General features: G+C 43.1%; 1 protein-coding gene and 1 long non-coding RNA gene across 2 annotated transcripts in view; one reads left to right on the top strand and one right to left on the bottom strand.

Moving 5' to 3' along the window:
• Window positions 1-21,256, bottom strand: part of cdh16 (cadherin 16, KSP-cadherin) — a 163,059-nt gene that overhangs the window by 115,405 nt on the left and 26,398 nt on the right. The window contains exon 7 of the mRNA XM_034192397.1: window positions 17,219-17,415. Coding sequence (XP_034048288.1) covers window positions 17,219-17,415 — 197 coding nt within the window. The remainder of the gene's footprint in view (window positions 1-17,218; window positions 17,416-21,256) is intronic.
• Window positions 10,489-19,801, top strand: LOC117529578. Its single transcript, XR_004566042.1, has 3 exons — window positions 10,489-10,498; window positions 13,065-13,070; window positions 19,665-19,801. It is a non-coding gene; the product is annotated as an uncharacterized LOC117529578 (long non-coding RNA).

Consider the following 21,256-nt stretch of genomic DNA (forward strand, 5'->3'; position numbering starts at 1 on the left):
ACAGAGACTGAAGTGAAATAAGTGAGAAAAAAGAGTTTAACAAGAGAATACGTGCAGAGAAAGCACAAGATAAGCGCCTGAGGGGGCGCAGTAGAAATACCGTACGTGATAAAGAGATTTAAAGAGAAAAGTGCAAAGAAGCACAGCTGACAGTAAGTAAAAGAGCTCAATAAAGGACGTCATTTTTTAAGAAAAGAGAAAAACTATAAAAAAATAATAAAATAAATAGAGAGTTAGTGCAGAATACATGAGAATTAATGAAGCAGAAAATAGTGCAGTAAGGCACCAAATACACGCTTGTGGGGCGTGGGAGAAGAATAAGTAATTAAGTACACAGTAATATGAGTTTTTTTATAAGAAAAGAAAAAGAGAATATTTTCAGTGCAAAGGCACATTAAGCTCACGAGGAGCTCAGTAAGTGAAAAAAAAAAAAAGGCAGAAGAAAGTGCAGAAAGGCACAGGATACGCACGCGAGGCGCGGTAAGGCGTAGAAGTAAATGAAATATTGTATGCTCAGAAAGGAGCTGGTGGAAAATAATATATTAAGCACAGGATACGCACGCGAGGCGCGGTAAGGCGTAGAAGTAAATGAAATATTGTACGCTCAAAGAGGGCTTGAAAAAAGTAATATATGAAGTTGCTGACAGCGCCGGAGAAGCTGTCTAACGTGAAGAAGAGATACATGCTTAAACAGAACACATTGGTGTTAAGTGAATAAAAAGGTTGTTTAAAGCCGCGGAGTGAAAAGTGGCAGAAGTCTAGATAGAGATATATAGAAAGTTGTTTTTAATAATTTTTGTGTATAAAGCTTTTGAAGATTCGTGTGTGGGAGAGTGGAGAGTAATCTGTGTAAAGCTGTGAGAACTTGCAGGCTGGCTGACATACAAGATTAATGTGAAAGAGTACGAGGGGGAGGTATTTAGACCCAACAGGAGGACTTGGGAGGTGCATGACAGGCAGAGAGGAAAGTGTGAAACAGACAGTGAAGAAAAAGACAGGAGAAGAGTGCTATGTAAATACAGAGAAGGTAGATATTATTTCAAAGAGAGAAAACTAATAAACAAACATAGCAGAAAAAGACGAGAAGCAGAAAGTTAAAAAAAAAAAAAAAAAATTAAATTAGAAGGGAAATAGAAAGTCGGGAGCAAAGACATTAGGAGGTGTTAGGGTTGTAAGAGGATTAAATAAATAAAGTTGGTTATAAATCAAAAGAGATAAAGCTTAGATTATAGTGAAAAAGCTGACAGACTGATCAATGCTTGGGACAGTCATTGATGGGAGACTTAAGTGATGATGAAATAATACTCCCAGAACATTACTTGACTGACGGAGACATCGAAACCCAGGGAATCAGGACACATTTTTGGCTGGAAAGGACCTATTTTGACAGGGTAGGAGCAGAACATTGGCAGGACGAACAAGAGATCAATCAGAAATTATGGCAGATTACTAAGGTAATCAATCTGAAGCAAAAGAAAGAACAATTCCCTCTAATTAATTGGGAGCTGCTGATAAGACGTCTGTGGCATCAGGGTTTAACCCCGTGGCTGGAGCTGCTTTGTGCTGACCCTAATAAAGAACTTAGCATACCATTAAATCATTTAGTAACACTACCAACCGATCCAGGTGAAGAACTGTTTCCTAGGTTGACTCTGACTGTGGTCCCAAGGAAGGTTCGGTGGGAAACAGGTAAATTTTCATATTTAGTTAAAGAAAAAGAAGACGGGCATAGCAGTTGGAAATTTAATCCTTTTAAGGGTTTAAAATACAAAACAGGTGTTACAGCCAGCAAGTTATTGGTCTGGATCAGGACAGCCCCTGAGGGACTACCAGAACACCATAGAAACACCTCACATAGCGTTTGTCAGGGTTACATGGGTAACTCTCAAGGTCAAGGTCGGGAAAGTACCCCGCTAGACTTAGTACTAAGAAAATATCCAGGAAAACGCACTAAGGCCAACCAATGTATGAGAAAGTGGCACAAAAGGTCACATGGGGGCAGGCAATGGCCTTTGGAGGGATCATTTGATCCGGTGATGTGTGAAGCAGTTGCGGTAGAAATACAGAAAAAAGAAATTAAAGATCAGCAGAAGAACGTAAAAAACAACAAAAAACGCACTGAAGAAAAAGAAGTTTTGGCCTTGTTCAAGCAGGAAGCACAGAGGCTACAGCAGAAAAGAGAAAAAATGACAGAGGAAAGATCCAAAGAGACTAAAGCCAGTGCACCGAGCTGGGAAGCAGAGCCACCCCCATATAAACGTCATGATATGGGGAAGACAGCTGGACAATTTGTATTAGGAACTCGTGAAGAGGACCAAGGCATGGATGTGGAGGGCAAATTCACACTGACACTAAAAGCTCGAGAGCCACAAGGAGACAGGTCCTCAGTCTGTCAAATGGATCATACAAGGTCTCCAAGTCCGAAAGTAAGTGGTCGCACACCACGACCAGCAGGGGGGGCCACAAATAACAGTGACACGGAGGCAGACGAGGATAAAGAGAGAGACCTGAAGGCTCCGCCTGCACATCGAGGTCCACTGAAAACCGTCCCCTCCCACCATAAGTCAGCCGACTGGACCTTCACAGGCTATAGAGGCTCCGAAGAGTGGCACAAGAGCTTCTGTGACACACTGGATCTGGCCAGAAGAGATAATGAAGAACTAGCTGAGCAATTTCGGCTAGCGAAGGAAAGAATACAAAGACATAGGGACGCCGAGGAAAGAAGAATATTACAACAATCGACGCCCAATCAAGGGAATCACATTATACAGCCACCCACCCGAAAAATTTCTGGTGAGATCATCATTGAGAGTGCAAAAGAGGCCCGACTCAGGCAAAGACAACGATGTGTAGCCAAAGACATAGCGGCTTTAGAACAGAATATAACCGACTGGATGGACTGCCTGGAACCAGTCAGTCGCACTCGATCTGGAAGACAGTATGGAGCCCGCACAGAAGAAGAGGAGGACGAAGACCTCATATGCCCATTGGTGGTTAGAAATGGTCATCATGTGTATACCCCATGGAGCTGGACAGACATGGTGGGGCTGGCCAACAGGCTGCCAGACATCACCCAAGGAGCTGGGAGATGGATAACTGCCTTAGAAGAAGGCACTGCAGGGGTAACCTTGTCTTTAGGTGACATAAAAGCCTTGCTAATGCATGTCATGGGAAAACATGACACTGAAGAATTAGCAGGAAAGGTTGGACTAACACAGATGATGGGCACAAATCAACATGATGAAGTCCCCTTTAATCGCTATAGAAACTCCATGTGGGAAGGACTGAGAAGAAAGTACCCTGAGGTCTTGGATCCCTCTAAATTGGATGATGAGGAGTGGACACCTGAAGAGTGCCCAAAGAAGTTCCTGCACCGATTCCAGAAAAGATGGGCGGAGGAAACAGGAAATGCATGGAACCATTCTCCAGCAACTGAAATCCTGTTTAAAATAACTGTAAAAAAGGCTCTACCAGATGAGGTTCAGAAAGCCCTAGATGGAGTTGTGGGACTATCGAAAATGAATTGGGCTTTATACTCTGAGCATATTTGTCACCATCTTGAAATCTACAAGAAAGAAAAACAAAAAGAAGAAGATGCAGCAAAATCCCTGACGAAAAAATTGGTGCAGATGCAGTTGGGAGAGCTAACCAAAGTCAAGAAAGAAAAAACAAAGACCCAGGCACCAATGATGACCCCTGTTCCTTCTGAGTCGGCAAGCCTAGGCCCTACGGCAAACACTGCTGCCACCATACAGGCACCTGTGGTAACAGCCACACAGAGCCCCCAAGGAGCAGCAGGGAGCACTGCTGCAGGAGAAGTCTCAGCACCAGTGGAGCATCACTATCACTACCATAGCACTGGCACACCCGGAAATGGACCCACCTACAGTCATGGGTGGAGAGGAGAGTCACGGAACTTTCAAGGTCAAAGAGGAGGGTGGCGAAGAGGATCTCGCCAACCTTCATTTGGAAACAGATTCCAAAACTCAGCTCCCAGGAACAGTCAAGCGGGACCGCCTATGGGACCAACACCCCCAATAGGGGATCAACCCTCTAATGAGTGTTGGAGCTGTGGACAACCTGGACATCGAATGAGAAATTGTCCGGCCCGGCCTTGGGTTGGACCCTCTGCCTATTGGCAATAGGGGGGCCTAGAGAAGACAGAGGGGGAAACGGTGGCATTGGCTATTTCAATGATACCTAAGGAAGAGCCAACCGTCACTGTTAATATACAAAACAGAGATTTCCCTTTCATGGTGGATACAGGGGCAACATACTCTTGCATAGGGAAAATGGGCGCTCATCTCCCCCTCTCTGGGTCTGTAATTAAGACCATCGGCTTCTCTGGGAAAACTCAAATAATACCTTTTACACGCCCACTTCCTGTAACGATTGCAGGAAAAACAATTGAAGCACCCCTGTTATACTCACAAAATACACCTGTGAATTTGCTGGGAAGAGACATTTTATGTAAGCTACAAACCCAGATAGTGTGTACCCATCAAGGACTGCAAATACACTTTCCCGACGAAGCACTCGCCAACATTATGGTGCTTATGGACATGGAAAACAAGGTCCGACCTGTGCAACCCATGGTATACTGGCTGAAGTTACAACCAGAAAATTCAAATCTTCAACTGCAATGGGAAAAATGGAAGCCCTGGGCCGAACAACACTATGAAGCAGTATATACACCTAGTTTACCTTTACATGTCACCCTGATGTTCGATGCCAAACAAGAACAAACTGACTATGCATGCTGCTGGGATGCATTGATGAATCAACGGCTGTTTCACATAACCACCACAGAAATTTATTTAGGCCCCCAAGGGGCCGCAGCTTCTGTCAAGCTAACTTCAGCTGAACAACAATGGTATCAAGTGCCGAATGCCATGCCTCATGTGACCCTTTTAGTCTCAGAAAAGTATGAATCCCATGACCTAGGTCCAATGGTAAAGACAGCCTCAGAAGTTGAAGAATGGCAAAACATGGAAAGTCCACAAGTACATCTGTCAAAAGACCAGCAGTTTATACGAATTAATTTAAAAGTAAATGATGAGGCTATAGCTCAAAAAGTGGAGCTCAATCCTAGACCAGAGGGACAGATGGTGTTATCGGCCCAACAAGAGAAATTGTTAGAGCAAATACCACCAGTGGTGTGGTCCAAAAGCAAAACGGATGTAGGACTAGTAAAAACAGCCTTACCAGTAAAAATAAAAGTAAAACCGGGAGCAAAACTGCCTCACCAAAGGCAGTATCCATTAAAACCTCAGGCTATTGAAGGCATAAAACCAGTAATTAAGGGACTAATGGCAGCTGGAGTTTTAATAAAAACTGCAAGCCCATGCAATACTCCTATCTATCCTATCCCTAAAAACAATACCAAAGAGTATCGGCTGGTACATGATCTGCGTCCTATCAATGCAATAATAGAAATGGATGCACCTATAGTACCTGATCCGCATACTATACTATCAAGCATCCCTGCTGGAGCAAAATGGTACACAGTAATCGATCTGTGTTCAGCCTATTTCAGTGTGCCTGTGCACCCAGACTCACAACATTTGTTTGCATTCACATTTCTGGGACAACAGCTAACGTATACACGGCTACCTCAGGGACTGAACCTGTCCCCAGCCATCTTTAACAAAGTCCTGGCTGAAGATTTACAACACCTTGATATACCCAGTACATTGGTGCAATATATGGATGATCTCCTTATTGCATCAGAGACTCAAGAACAGTGTGAAAAAGATTCATTAATTGTATTGCATGCATTGGCAGATGGAGGTCATAAAGTAAGTAAGGACAAATTGCAGTTCTGCAAACAACAAGTAGAATACTTGGGAAGACAGTTGTGTGGGACCACGCGATGTATAGCCCCAAGCCAAGTGGAGGCTATAGTCAAGGCTCCCAAACCCCAAACAGTGGGACAGATGCTTTCATTCCTTGGGATGGCAGGGTACAGTCGGCCGTGGATTTGTGATTATGCTATAAAAACTGCACCTTTGCGTGCCATGATTAGAGCAGTGGGGCAAACAAGCAATGCAGCTCTCCTCGTCTGGACAGATCAGGCAACGGGAGCTTTTGAGGCCCTAAAAACAGACATGCAATCTGCTCCCGCGTTAGGTAACCCAGATTATGGGAAACCTTTCCATTTGTATGTTACTGAAAAAACTGGATATGCTTGTGCTGTACTAATGCAGGAAACAAATGAAGGAAAACAACCATTGGCCTATTATAGTACAAAGCTTGACAACATTGAAACAGGATTGCCACCATGCTATCAGGGTCTAGCAGCAGCTGCTTTTGCATTTCAAAAAGCATCATCCATAATCATGGGACATGCAGTAACGTTGTACACGTCGCATCAGTTACATGCCCTGCTAACCAGTCAACGTTTTGTCTTAACACAAGCTAGACGCACTGGATATGAAGTTGTGTTGTCCGCTCCAGAAATAACAATACAACGTTGTCACACGGTGAATCCCGCCACCAAATTGACCACACCGTTAGATGGTACTCCACATAACTGTGTGGCAGAGACAGAGAAATTTTTGAGAGCCAGAGAACATTTGTATAATCACGCCATAGATGCAGATCTAACCCTGTTCGTGGATGGCTCATGCTTTCGGGATGCCGCGGGATTGCATGCGGGTATGGGGATAGTTAAACTAAACACGGATGGCGAAACCTTTGAATTACTGGAGTCCCAAGGAATTGATCAGCCTTGTTCAGCCCAACTGGCAGAAATCAAAGCCTTAACTATGGCTTGCCAGATAGCTAAAGATCAACGTGTTAATATCTACACAGACTCAGCCTACGCTTATGGCGTATGTCATGTACATGCAAACATTTGGAAACAAAGGGGATTCCTGAGAGCAGATGGCACCCCTGTCACTCATGGAGAAGCGATTTCCCAACTGTTACAAGCTCTCCAATTACCGTCTGAGGTAGCCATCATTAAATGTGCAGGTCATCAAAAGAATAATAACATCATAGCTCAAGGTAACAACCTAGCAGATGACGCAGCTCGCAAAGGAGCACAAGGAGAAAATATGTTTCCCCTGCTAACCATCCAAGATTGTGCCCCACTGGTTTCACTTGACGCACTGATAGTGGCTCAAAGTAGGGCCAGTGGAGAAGAAAAACGAATGTGGGTTAAACGAGGCGCTATTGAGACACGCAGTCAGGGGCCAGCGGACAAGCTGTGGCGCAGTAGTCATGGACATTTTGTGTTACCCACCAATTTATTACGACATGCAATCATTTGGGCCCACGGACCCGATCATTGTTCGCGAGTCCAAATTATGAACAAACTAAAAGCTGTCTGGTGGTCACCATATATGGCAGCAACAGTGGACCGTTTGTTGAATGAGTGTGAGGTATGTGCACAGTACAATGTCCGGAAATCATTCACAGCCCCTTTAGCCCACATTCCGGTCCCTGATGGGCCATTCAGACATCTTATGATGGATTTCATAGACATGGGAGCTGAAAATCGAGTTAAACGAATGAGATATGTTTTGGTAGTGATATGCAGATTCAGCCGATGGATTGAGGCAGTAGCCTCTGCAAATCAAGACCATAAAACGGTAGCCAAATTCTTGTGCCGAGATGTCTTTCCAAGATTTGGCATTCCAGATACTATCTCATCTGACAACGGTAGGGCTTTTGTAGCCAAGGTTACACAAGAAACATTCAAACAATTGGGTATCAAACAGAAGTTTGGATGTGTTTATCACCCCCAATCAAATGGGGCGGTGGAACGGGCTAATGGCATTTTAAAGAACAAACTAGCAAAAATCATAGCAGACAGCAATGGCAAACTAACCTGGCTGGATGCGTTGCCGCTTGCTTTATTGTCAATGCGCTCACAAACTAACCGACTAACCCATTTGACACCATTTGAAGCTCTTACAGGTCGGCCGATGCCTATTCCATACCTGAGAGGACCCTACGAAGGACCATCGCTGGAGCAGCTACAAGACGAATGGCATAATTATCTGAGACAGTTAACCCAAATACACAAAACTATCTTTTTGCAGGTCAAAGGTGCTACAGAAGACAGAGAAGCAGAGATTCCACTCGAAAATCAGAGCATCCAGCCTGGTGATCTGGTTTACGTCAAGGTGTTCAAAAAGAAGTGGGACAGGCCCCGCCGAGAAGGTCCTTTCAAAGTTATTCTTGCCTCACGTACAGCAGTCAAAGTAGACGGTAAGGACACTTGGTTTCATTTAAACCACTGCTGTAGGGTTGGTGGCCCAGCGCCCCTGCGGCCTCGGCAAGCTCGTCTTGGCAGAGCCGCCAGGCCAAGGGGGGAAGCAGGAGAAGCCAGAGACCCTACAGCAGCACCGAGGGACGGCCACGCCTCCCTGCAGCCAGAAGAAGCACCGAGGGAAGGCCACGCCTCCCTGCAGCCAGGCGAACACTGGCCAAGGCGCTCACAGAGACTGATTGAACAAAGACGACGCACAGCTTCAGAGAGTAGTGGATCCCTGCCAGATAGAGCAGCGACAGACTCAGATGCAGACTCAGAAACAACTGGAGACGCAGGCCAACAGACAGACAGAAATACAGACCGACAGATAGACAGGCCACAGGAGACATCAGACTCGGACAGCAACTCAGTAGATTTACCGACAGAAGAACCGCAGGAAGTACAACCCAGACAAAGCACAGATACACCACACATCCCTAGTGACAGCTCATCTAGTGACGGCTCACTTAGTAGCACATCTAGTAGCACATCTCAACAGTCATCAGAGCAATGATTAAGGAATTATTCAAGGGATTGACAATACTACTGGTGGTCAGTATGGGAGAAAATAGACATCCAAAACATACAACGGACTGTGCCGTGGCCATGGCCGCAATAGCAGCTAAACAAGGCATTCTAAACACAGGAAAAACATATAATTTGGTATACATTAAATCAAAAGCCTACAAGAACATAGGAATACAGGGAAAGCTGGGGGATTACATATTAGGCGAAGCCATTAGCATCAAATGTGAAGAGGAGGGAACACTCAACATAGAGGTAATTTGTGATAAAAGAGGATGCAGGGAAACCAAGCAAGACGTAACTGTTACAGTACATGAAGCCACAAAATGGGTAAAAATCAAACCAAGGAAAAAGAGGACAATTAGAAGCCTAGAAACAAGCAGTCACTTAGGGAGATGGGATCCCAGTACAGACCTAGCCCGCACACAAGGGTTGAAGACCAATTTATTTTACCAATGGTTGAAATTTTCGGCTAGGCAGATCAGTGAAAAGCCTTGCATAGCCTGTCACCGGAAAGGTGTGATACCTCAGGCTAAACCCCTACCTGATATCAACAACTGTTATAGGAGTCCCCAACATAACTCAGACCAAGCAGAATGCTATACACAATGTGTTATGAAAATGGCAGTAGGTGATGAAAAATATGCTGCCGACAGTAAACTTTGTCCAGTGCCCCTAAGTACAGAAGGAACCGTTCCACCTATGATTAAAATAGAGAAAGGGATGATACACCCATTCTGTATAGCTAAAGGCTTAGTAGCACAATACATAAGCGATTGGCAGGTAGGGACGACCCAGCCAAAACACCACATACAGTGTATGCAAAAGCAGCAAGAATACAAACCGGCCAAAACAGCATGGAACATTACCGTCTGTCACACCCTGCCAGCAGCAGGCATACAGTGTGAACAAATAGTACCGGCCACAGGGGGGTCTGTAATTGGACTGAATCTCACCCATGCTTCATGGGTATCTACTCCAAATTTAGCTAAGGGAACGGTACCCTTAGCTGACATCTTTTGGATATGCGGACAAAAAAAGGAAACTCCTGTCATCGCTGTCCCCGAATTGGAAAGGCCTTTGTGCTCCTGTGATGCTCACAGGAGCAATAACAGTAATTGAAATGCCAAATTCAATACAACCCATGCCACAGAAACTTCGTAAGAAAAGAGGAATAATGACGTTTAAAACAGACTACAACATCACAGTAAGAAACGGGATACCAGAAGGGATACCCCGACAGTTAGAAGCCATAGACAGTAGCAGAGTTAAAGCAGATGAAGATGCGGATAAATGGGGATGGGCATTGGCTCTGTTCGGGGTTACTCCAAAAATCCGTTCTAGGTTCCAGGAGGTGCAGTGGATTAATTACTTGTGGTATAATCAACAAAGATACCTGAACTGGACATTGGCAGCAGTAGGAGCCTTAACCGAACAACTGCACGCCACCTCGCTAATGACAATGCAAAATAGATTAGCTATTGAGATGATGATGGCTGATGAACAAGGAGTTTGTATTATGATCAAAGCCACCGAATGTTGCACAGCTATTCCCATGCGTACAGGGGAAGACGGAAATTTGACAGAGCTCTTAATCACACTTGAGGAGATGCAACAGGAACTGTTAAGTAACTCCATAGGAGGGAGAAATGAAACTGACGATTCTGGATACATTGTAGGGAATGGAATGAATATTGGCCCACTGTTTTCACTGTTTGGGACTCTAAGGAGAGGGTGGATATCATGGAAAGACTGGTTATACCAGATAGGTGTAATCTTGGCACTAACAGGGGTGGCGGTCTTGCTGGTAATATGTTGTGGTATTCCCTTGATAAAATTTCTGGTCAATAAATTGATTTCATCCACAGTAGGACAGCTCCCACTGTTAGCCATCCGAGCCCTGGAAGAAAGCACAAACGAAACAGACAGAGAACCAGAATATATGGAAATGGATGAAATACCAATTATCCTCCCCGACAGCCCCCAGCTCCCTAATATTGTGGCGTACACCCCAGATAGGGAGAACTGGGACGGACCGTGCTTGGTGATATTGTAGACGAGGAAGAAGACATGCACGCACATTTACATTCACACACATGCACCCACAAAAATGAGGGATAGGATAGACAATATCTGAAAGAATGACATGGAGCTGTAATAATGAACGTATATGTATATTACTAGGACACAGGAGTATGGCTGAGAGACCAGACTCCCCTGATCAGGGACCTATGCCTGATCTGCCTCTATCAAGTCTGATTGGACTCTCAGAACTGTTTGGAGAAGAGGATATACAGGAGGGATGGTCGAGACATGATTGGTCGCCACAGCCGCCTTCCATCCAGCAGCTAAACCAGTTGGCAACAGAAGGATCTTCATCGTTCCAGCACCTGGCGATGACGGCTTCACAGAATCTGCCTGCAGCAAGAGTCGGCCCGAGGACTCCACCATCACCTGAAAGACCCTTTGGACTCAGGAACAGCCATGGAGACAGTCACATGTGCCAGTGGCAACGATACCCTCCAGGGGAGGCAGCCAAGGTCGGCCATATGCAGCAACCGCCCGAGTGCATCCTAGACCCAATTCACTGCTAGGACCTGTCCCCAGCTTTCCACCCCAAAGGCAGGAGAGATATTCTGATCAGCCCAGTACCTCTGGAGGAGGATCAGCAGGGGTAGACCTTAGCCGAACTCACCCACCAGGACAGAGGGGAGCTTTGTACAGGCTGCTAAATGCCCAGAGCGTCCCACCCACTTGCCTGTGCGACATCAACAATACTCCCCCCACACACGAAATGCCTTCCCCCTTGTACTTCCTGTCCCCTGGACTGCACAACCTTAATCTGGTCATGGTCACCCCACAGGACATGGCAATCTTGGTTCGAGAGCTTCGTCTTAAACAAGAGTCTGTTCCAAAAACCTTGGAGCAGCTCCTGCCCCTCTCAAATCACATTCCCCATGAGCTATTTGAGGAAATCATGCCACAACTAAGTCAGACAGCTGCATACCTGTTCAGGATACACCGTGACAATGCCAACATCTCTTGTGCTCAGGAGGGCCTCCATACTCAACTGTGTGGTCTTCAGTCTAGTATGGACATGCTAGCCTGCATGATGGAGCATATGGAAAGGGAACAGCTAGGGCTGGCCACCACCACCCTGAATGTGGGCAAGAATTCTCTGGGGGCCCTGTACAACCTGGCCAAGCAGCACAAGGAGCTGGAAAGATCCATCAGAGAACTGCACGACTGTCTGAAAGCCAGAATTCCTGATCCTTCCCCCACTACCCCTGAAAGGCCAACCTCCCCATGTTCCCCAACTTCTCCCAAAACTTCAGATGCTGAGTAAATGCTGAGGAGCGCGGACTGACATAATGGCACTGAACACGGACTATGATCTTGGTTCTTGAGTTTGAATTGCGGACTGGTTTCAGAAATCTGAGTGTAAATAAAAACAAAGAAGGATATATGTTAGTAACGAAGGTTGGGTAAATGTCTGTCCTTACCATCATCTGCGTAACACAGATAAAGCTAAATGCATACACATAGATATCACATTGCAAAGTTATAAAAAGGGGACCCTTACACGGCGTGTTTGTAGATTTAGTAGTAAAGATGCACCATAGGGACCCCTTTTTCTTAAATTATAGCATGCCTCAAGAGACATGCATCGCCTAAATTTGGCGTCTGGCCAAAAAGGGCATTAGAAAACAAGCTGAAAAAGAAGAAAAACAAAGTGGAGAATGTTGAGAAATGGCCTATAATGAAAACCATTATATGATTGACTAAGGCAAATGACTTAAGGACGGACATGAAGGGAAACCATTTATTGTGTTTATCATTTAACTAGACATAGCTGCGCTAACCTTAGAATAGTTTCTTGATTGGTTGACTAAATAGTGGTAACGTAGGGGTTATTTGATGCATTTAAATAATAAATGTGTGATGCTTTAACAAAATAATATGTAGAACCAAGTATAATGGGTTGGAGCCTCTGGTTGAGTGAGTCAATAGATGCCAGAAGATGATTGGTTGCACTGATGTCAATGTAAAGCCTTTACTTTGCCATGATTAAGAAGTTGCTGTAACTTGTTTTATGTGGCCATTTTAAGTGCCTTGAATTACACCAAAACTCAATGTTTGAATGTCACCTTGTGTTGATATAATCCAGCTAATTGCTCACCTTGTGCCTTAGTATGTAGGTTCACCTGCACTGCAATATATTTACCGTGTGAAGTATCACTGATATTCATATCCGCACCAGAGTTATCAGTAAGTCGAGTGCTGTGTTTTTCTTTTTTATTGCGATGCACAAATGAGGATGTCTTGTCAGTAAACAACCCAAGAGTATAGTTGATGTAATGGGACTCTTTCGAGTCCCAGAGGAGGGACTGTAGAAGAATTTTTAGGTCCATATTTGAACTGTGATGAACTATCAAGTGTCCTGATCCGAACTGTATGTCCTCTGGTTGAACTAGCAGGTGTTCAACCCAAAAAAAGGGCTCTATTAGTCATTTAGTCTGTCAGGGGCTTTCCAAGGCCTTTTAGGTGCTTTCCCGCAGGCCACGTGCGGGGGCCTCAGGCCAGCTGCACGTGTGGCTGAGGCCACGTGCGGAGGGGGCCTCAGGCCAGCTGCACCTGTGGCTGAAGGTCTTTTAAAAAAATCAGTTGTAAATCCTTCATGTTTTAATGGGAGCATTTGTCACATTGAAATAATGGCCTAACACCTGCTTAGGGTTCACTAGAGGACGCTTCCAATAGAAAACCATGTCTTGGGAATGAAATAAATAAAAAAGTCGAAGGAGGAGCGATGCCCGCGGGTCTCCAATAAATAGACGAGCGCGGTTGTCATATTCAGTCTCTCTAGAGGACTCAGTTTGTCTAAGCTTTGTGTCGAAGGCTTAAATAAACTTAAAAACTCTGTGCATTTTATCTTGCTTAAGGCTGAGTTATTCTAAAGTGTTGTGTCCTCTTTCTAGCATATCACTTGCAATTAGTTTGTGTTATCTAAAAGACGACATCCTGAGAAGACCAAAAAGACGAGCCGCGACATTGGTTTGCTGTCAGTGTCAGTGGCGTAACTCCGCCATAGTTTGCTATGGCGGAGTTACGGTAAAAAAAATACGCATATGGAAAATATGGCGTGGGCACCATCACCGTAGATAAAGGGTTAATAAAGAAGTTCATGGCATTGTATGTTTCATTGAATCCCTGGCCTGTATCACTTTTGACACACTGATCAGGAATAGCGTTACTGTTTTGTTGTTTTCAGTTTAAAGACAGTTTCATGTGACACTTCTGCGCTATGACACAGAGAGAGACAGACTCGCTGTGCTGTGTCCGCTGCTCTTGTTAAATTATTTAAGATGAAAGTTACGTGTGGACATGCATACTTTACACTATTCTTCTTTGTTGACTGAGTCATCTTGTCGCTTCTGTTCCCGCAGTGTTTATTTTTAACTGTCCGCTGCCGCCTGCAACGAAGTTCTGACCGCCCGCTCCTGCAAGATTTGTGTTGGGTCTCGCAAAACCCGGCGGGACCCAATCCCAATGCAGCCCTCTATTAAATTCATTTTTTTAGTAAATGGAGTGGGTCTCTGCCTCAATTTTATTTCAATTCTGGGTCTGTTAGTGATGCTTAGAGCTAGTGGCCGGCGATCACATTAGTATTTTCTCTGCTTTCCTGTTGCTTAATGCTGATGAATTTTACATTACGTGTAGTTTTTGTGGATGACTGATTCTGCTTTTTTTCTCTCAGTCCAAGGTGGGGATGACATCACAACGTTATGTGCTGGATTTAATGACTGCATAATTTCTGAAATGGACGTGGAACGGACTCTGCCGTGGGAACAAGCCCACTGAATGGAATGATGGATAACCCCTGCCTGTGGACTGGACGCCTGCATGGACTTCTCATCAAATTCATCTTTTGTTGTGTTATGTTCTGTTTTGTAAAACTTTGCAAAATCTTGTAACTATTAGAATGGCCTAAGCAGTGGGTCACCCCTCTGAGTCTGGTCTGCTTGAAGTTTCTTTCACAATACCACCAGATGGAGTTTTTCCTTACTGAGTTGCTGGATCCTGGTTTCAACATCCACATGTACCCTACTGGGCAAGCTGTTCTAATAACAACGGTGTTGCCAACTTCAACGGATCACAGTGATTATCGAGTGAGAAGTGGCAAACATTCTGGACCTGCTGCCAGTTTATTGTGGGACCTAATTTTTTTAACATAATTATGAAAATAGATGGCATTAGGTCAAATACTGTACATCCCAGCATGCTTTAGTCTTGCCTCTGCACTCTGTTACTGATATGAGTTCCATCTGAATTTGATGCTATTTCACTTGGGGTGCTGGCAAAACTTGTAACTTTAGCTAAATACACAACCTGTCTTTTCAACTCTACACCTCAACAATTCAACAAACCTGTGAAGGACCTGTGGCCTCCACTTGGGCCAACTGTACTGGAAATTGTTAGCATGTCACTAATGTCGGGATCTGTTCCTAAATGTTTTAAATCCACAGTCATTAAACCAATGCTTAAGAAATTGAAGCTTGACCCTAGTTTACTGAAAAACCTATCATTTTGCTCTAAGACTCTTGAAAAAGTGGTTTCACAGCAGTTCATGGACCACCTTAACTTTTTTGAGCCATTGCAGTCTGCATTTAGAACACACCACTCCACAGAGACACCTCTTACTAAAGTGGAAAATGATCTTCTGCTTGCAGTGGACTCTGACACCACTATGGTTCTGCTACTGTTAGATCTTAGCATTGCGTTTGATACAGTGGATCATCATACACTACTCGATGGTTGGAGAATCACTTTGGGATTGCTGAGAATGTGCTTGAATGGCTGACATCCTGCCTAATCAGTCTCTCTCACTGTGTCCTGTACAAAAACGTCACCTCAAACCTTGCTCCCATGAAATATGGTATCCCACAGGGGTCTGTCTTAGGCCCCCTCTTTATATAGCAACTTTTGGGCACTGTGACGGTCCCCGCTGTCCTGTAGCGGAGCGGGCCCATAATCAGGGGCACCTGGGCCCGGTGTCCCTGTCTCTTATTTAAGTGGGCCCAACTAATTCGTTTTGTTCTCTCCCTCTCTCTAGGACGTCTCGCTGCGCCGACCGGTAACAGAGCGCCTTTTTGCACAGCTGCACATTTTTGCACCTTTTAACTTATTGACTTAAACTATTGTCAATAAATATTTATATTTTTCTAATCCTCTTGTTTGTGTCTCCTCCATGTCACTGTCCTCTGAGCCATGGGTATGTGACAGGCACATACTGCTTTTCGCTCTTACACTGAAAAGCTGGATGACAAGCAATGTCTTACTTTTAAATTCGGAGAAAACTGAAATGATGGTCCTTGGTCCAGCGAGACATAGACACCAGTTTGACTAGGTAACGCTTAACCTAGACTCATGCATGATACATCACACTGACAAAATGAGGAACCTTGGGGTGAGTTTTGAAACCACGTTGTCTTTTGAACTACACATTAGAGAAATCACAAGGACTGCTTTCTTCTACCTTCAAAACATAGCGAGGACTCGTCTCATCCTGTCTATGGCTGATACAGCGACTGATTCATGCATATGTCTCTTCTAGACTGGATTATTGCAATGTGCTGTTCTCTGGCTTACCGCAGTCCATCATTACGCGTCTCCAATTGGTTCAAAATGCTGCTGCCAGAATTTTGACTAGAGGCAGAAGGTTTGACCACATTATACCAATGTTGGCCTCCCTTCATTGGCTTTCTGTCTCTGTGAGGTCTGATTTTAAAGTTCTGTTGCTAACTTATAAAATTATTCATGGACTAGGGCCTCCTTACCTAGCTGACCTAATTACGCCTCATGTACTGCCCATGCTCTGCTTTCTCAGGATGCAGGACTACTTTATGTACCTAAGGTTAAAAAAAGTTGGCAGGCCACAGAGCCTTCTCTTATCATGCACCTGTTTTGTGGATTGATCTCCCTACAGAGATAAAGTAGTCAGTTTCCGTGGAAACATTTAAGTCCAGTCTAAAGACGCATCTATTCTCCCTCTTGTATGACTAGCATACCAGTGTAGTATGGAATTATGTTTCCTCTCCTTTCAATTCATATCGGAACAGGTCTCAGCCTCATTACATCTAAATTCTGGGTCTGTTAGTGAAGCACAGGCCTCTGATCAATCAGGCACACTCATTAAGGTGCCCTGAACTAAGATCCTTTATCTCCTAGTTACTCTTGGTCTGCAGTTTAGTGCCTTGCATGGCAGCAATCTGACATTGAGTGTGAAGCATCACAGTAAAGCACTTTGATTCTTTGCCTTGATGAAAAAGTGCTATACCCATTGTCCACTGTGGAATACAGTAGACGTGAAATCCATTTAAGTGGTGGGTGTCAGTCTGAACACATACACATGTACTGTACTGTGTCCTGCCTCACCTGTGAGATAGGGATAGGGTAGGGCCCTGGGAGGTTCTCTTGCAGTCGTACAGGGTCAGGTGATGCCCAGGTGTTTCCAGTCACCTCAACAGTAACAATGCCAGTGGAGAAGAAAGCATTAGCCTTTCCGGCCATGTCTTTTACCATTACAAGGAGCTTATACCGCCCACACATCTCTGGATCCAGAGTGGAGGCCCCTGGTAGGAACAGAGGGACATAAGTACACTTTATTTATAACACTGTGGCTAGAGTGACAGGCCTGTTGCTATGGAGATGAACATCACTGTGCCTCAAGAGAGGTACTCACATAGGTTAGCATACTTCAAACAACAATCTTCTTACTTGATTCAGTGAGTTTGTTGTGTAATGGTTATGATAAGAGACTGTTGATCAGACACTTTGGGTTTGGGATCAGTTTGAACAACTTTTTAGTCCATCTGTTTTGGTCTGCACCATAGTCAAAGATAATACTCCTAATCTATTGTATGGATGCAGTACTGTGCAAAGGTGAGGCATTGGTGATTATGATGAGCTGTGTAGAATGATGAATGCAAAATTTTAATTAATTGCAGTTATTACCCTGGCAGAGGCCAAAGCTCTATTGACAAAGCACTTCTACTTTTTAAAGACACTTTATTTTTTGGTGGTTTTGGGAGTCAGTGGGTTTTGTCTGTTTGTCTGTGTGTTTTACACAAGCAGTAAGCTTTGATGGTCTCAGATGAAGCCCACCCAGAGGAAGAAAAAGCTGCAGTTCCTTGACTGGCCACTTGAGGCTGGTTTCAAAAAAGAGCAAGTTCCCATTAAAGTCCACGTTAAAATATCCAACTTTAGAGCAGAAATAAACATGTTTATAGCCACTGATCTGTATATAAAACTGGATAGCTCATTGTCCAGTATTTCTAAAGCAAATCAGCCGCCATATTACCACTTGCATGTACTACTCCCAAATGGTCTTTTCTACAGATCTTTAACCAGGAACACGCAATTTTATTCTTGGTGATTTTGCCAAAAAAAAAAAAAAAATGCTTTCATGTGCAACTATAAACTGCACAAATTGCCAGTTCAAAGTCTGTGAATGAATATTTCAGAATCAGAATTCTTTATTTGTCATTGTTCCTCAGGGGTTCAACGAAATTCAAAAACAGCTCTAAAAAGAAAAAGCAGTGCAAAAAACAAACAAACAAACAAACATAGTTCATATAAAAGTTATAAAAAGACATATAAAAATATTAAGTTATAAAAAGACTTACAGTGGGGTTGAGGCGTTCAGGGCAACACCCTGTGAGTATGATTGAAATGGAAAGTAATGAACATTAATTCGAAGAGTTTTATCCCTTATTTCAGCATATAGGCACAGATAGTAATAATAATAAGAAGAAGAAGTGGGGTGGCTTGTGTGTAGCCACATGTTGAGTTTTTTGTGTTGTATGAACTATTTTAAGACATTTATTAGGTCTACTTGTCTATAGTTTTGGAGCTTTAGACATTGTTGGTATAAGCTTTACTACTAATATTAAGCTGAAGCTCAAAGAGCTGTATGTAATAAATATGGTCATTTCAAGGGAAAACCAACTCTCCTGTAGCTAGTTGAGTTTTATTCTGTCAGTGCAATTATTTAAAAAAAATCCACTATTGCTATATTATCCATCATGATGTTTGTTATCCATGATCTATCTATCTATCTATCTATCTATCTATCTATCTATCTATCTATCTATCTATCTATCTATCTATCTATCTATCTATCTATCTATCTATCTATCTATCTATCTATCTATCTATCTATCTATCTATCTATCTATCTATCTATCTATCTATCTATCTATAAAACGCTACGTTTGCCGATGATTACACAAAACTTGTATACATTTTGATTAAACAATCATAATTTTTAGAACTGAGTATTTGTTCCAGTGAGATATGAGTAATTGAGAATAGAATGGGAGAAAGTGTCAAAGTACTAAAAGAAAGAAAGGAAATAAATCAAATAACTAATCATGGCAGACATAGATTAGGAGGGATTAAGGTTACATTAACTGGAGAATAAAAAGAAGGAAATGAGAGAATCAGCTCGGGTACGACTTCAAATTGTTGACATACCAATAAGCCATCTATGTGCTGTTGGCATAACTTGTGAGTGGTAAGATGGCCGCCAGTTTGCTTCAGCAGTTTGTACGGAGTGTGTGGGCCAATTAACTTTCCTGTGTTACATACAAATTAGTGGTTTACAACCTGGTACAAAAAATGGTTTTGTTCTCTACAGATACCCCCCCACCTTGACAATGGTTGTGGAGTGCTGTGTCTGTCATTTTGAGCAATTTATTACAAACACCTGGAATAATATGGCTTGTTGTGTGGAGAAACATCCTAATGGATCATCTAAGACATCCTGAGTGAAATTTGGATCCTATTTATTGTTGTACTCTGATGGTGTTAGCACTTTTAGCACCAACTTGGAAGTGGGCAATCTCTGCAATACTCCGCTATCCCTTCTGTTTACCGGCATCTATTGTTAGTGTTCAAATGCTGTCATGCTGAATTATCGTTGTATCGTCGGCTGCCACAGTCAGTCAGACAGGGAGACAGACCTGTATTACTATAGACTGCAAAGGTGATCAGGAATCAGGGAAAAGCGTGTGGAAAAATTCAGCAAAAATGTAAAAGATGATTTTACACAATATGACCTCTTTAATAATTATCTTATTGGATCCGAGATTATTTCATTTTTAAAACGCTCCACTGAACATTAAAATCTGGATGAAAAACATCATGAATCAAACAATTTTCAACTGTTTTAAACCTGTCAGAGCTCTGTGAGGCTGGTAATTAATGACCATTAAAGCTGAACAAAGCGTGAACGTCGGTAAAAGCACAAAGTCCCACATTTAAGATTTAACAATGACAGTCATTAAAGCAAGTTAACTTTGGTACAACAAAGATAATCCGTGCACTGTGGATGTACTGATAGAATTACTTTTCCATTTGTCCTTCATGATCCGTGACATTTTTTCTCAGTTTCAACCACAAACAAACTGGTTATAGTCATCCAAGCTTTTGTAGTTTCTCCAAGTCCTCTGACGGGACTAGGACAAAATAATAAATAATTCATATTATTCATGTATGTAAAAGTGAAGTCTGACTTTCTGACCATGCAGATGATGACATTTCACACGGATATTCACCACCAATTAACTGATTTCATCCAATGAGTCATTAGTTTGAGTGATACATTCAAACAAATGACTCGTGGGATGAACTCAATTAAATTACGAGCAGGATTTCCATCTAATAAGTATATGTAGTCCCAGCTAAATTAAATTAAATTATCTTGTATGGATGTGCTTTGTTTGCGTTGGGGCTACATATATTTATTACATGGAAATCCTGCACATAATTGAATTGAGTTCATCCAATGAGCCATTTCTGAGTGTTGTGTTGTCACACTCTGCGCCACGCTCCACCGCTTTATCCATTTTATGATCATCGTGATGTAGCCAGAGTCAGCATTGCTACCGCTGCCAAAATTGCGACAACCAGATGTCGGCTTCATATCGGATGTTCGAGGTCTCTATTGAAAACCTATGAGTGAGATCACGCAGGCTTTGTCTAGTAATATGGTGCATCCGGAAAGTATTCACAGCGCTGCTTTTTCCACATTTTTTTTGTTATGTTACAGCCTTATTTCAAAATGGATGAAATTAATTTTTTTCCTCAAAACTCTGCACATAATTCCCCATAATGACAATGTGAAAAATTTTTTCTTTAAATTTTTGCAAATGTATTAAAAATTAAAAAAAAAATCAAACAAACAAAAAACAACAACAAAAAATAAGGAATCACAGGTACATAAGTATTCACAGTCTTTGCCATGAAGCTCAAAACTGAGCTCAGGTGCATCCTGTTTCCACTGAGTACCCTTGAGATGTTTCTACAGCTTAATTGGAGTCCACCTGGGTTAAATTCAGTTGATTGGACATGATTTGGAAAGACACACACTTGCCTACATATAAGGTCCCACAGTTGACAGTGCATGTCAGA

This window comes from Thalassophryne amazonica, chromosome 2 (genome assembly GCF_902500255.1).
Source record: "Thalassophryne amazonica chromosome 2, fThaAma1.1, whole genome shotgun sequence".
In the NCBI taxonomy this organism is placed as follows: Eukaryota; Metazoa; Chordata; class Actinopteri; order Batrachoidiformes; family Batrachoididae; genus Thalassophryne; species Thalassophryne amazonica.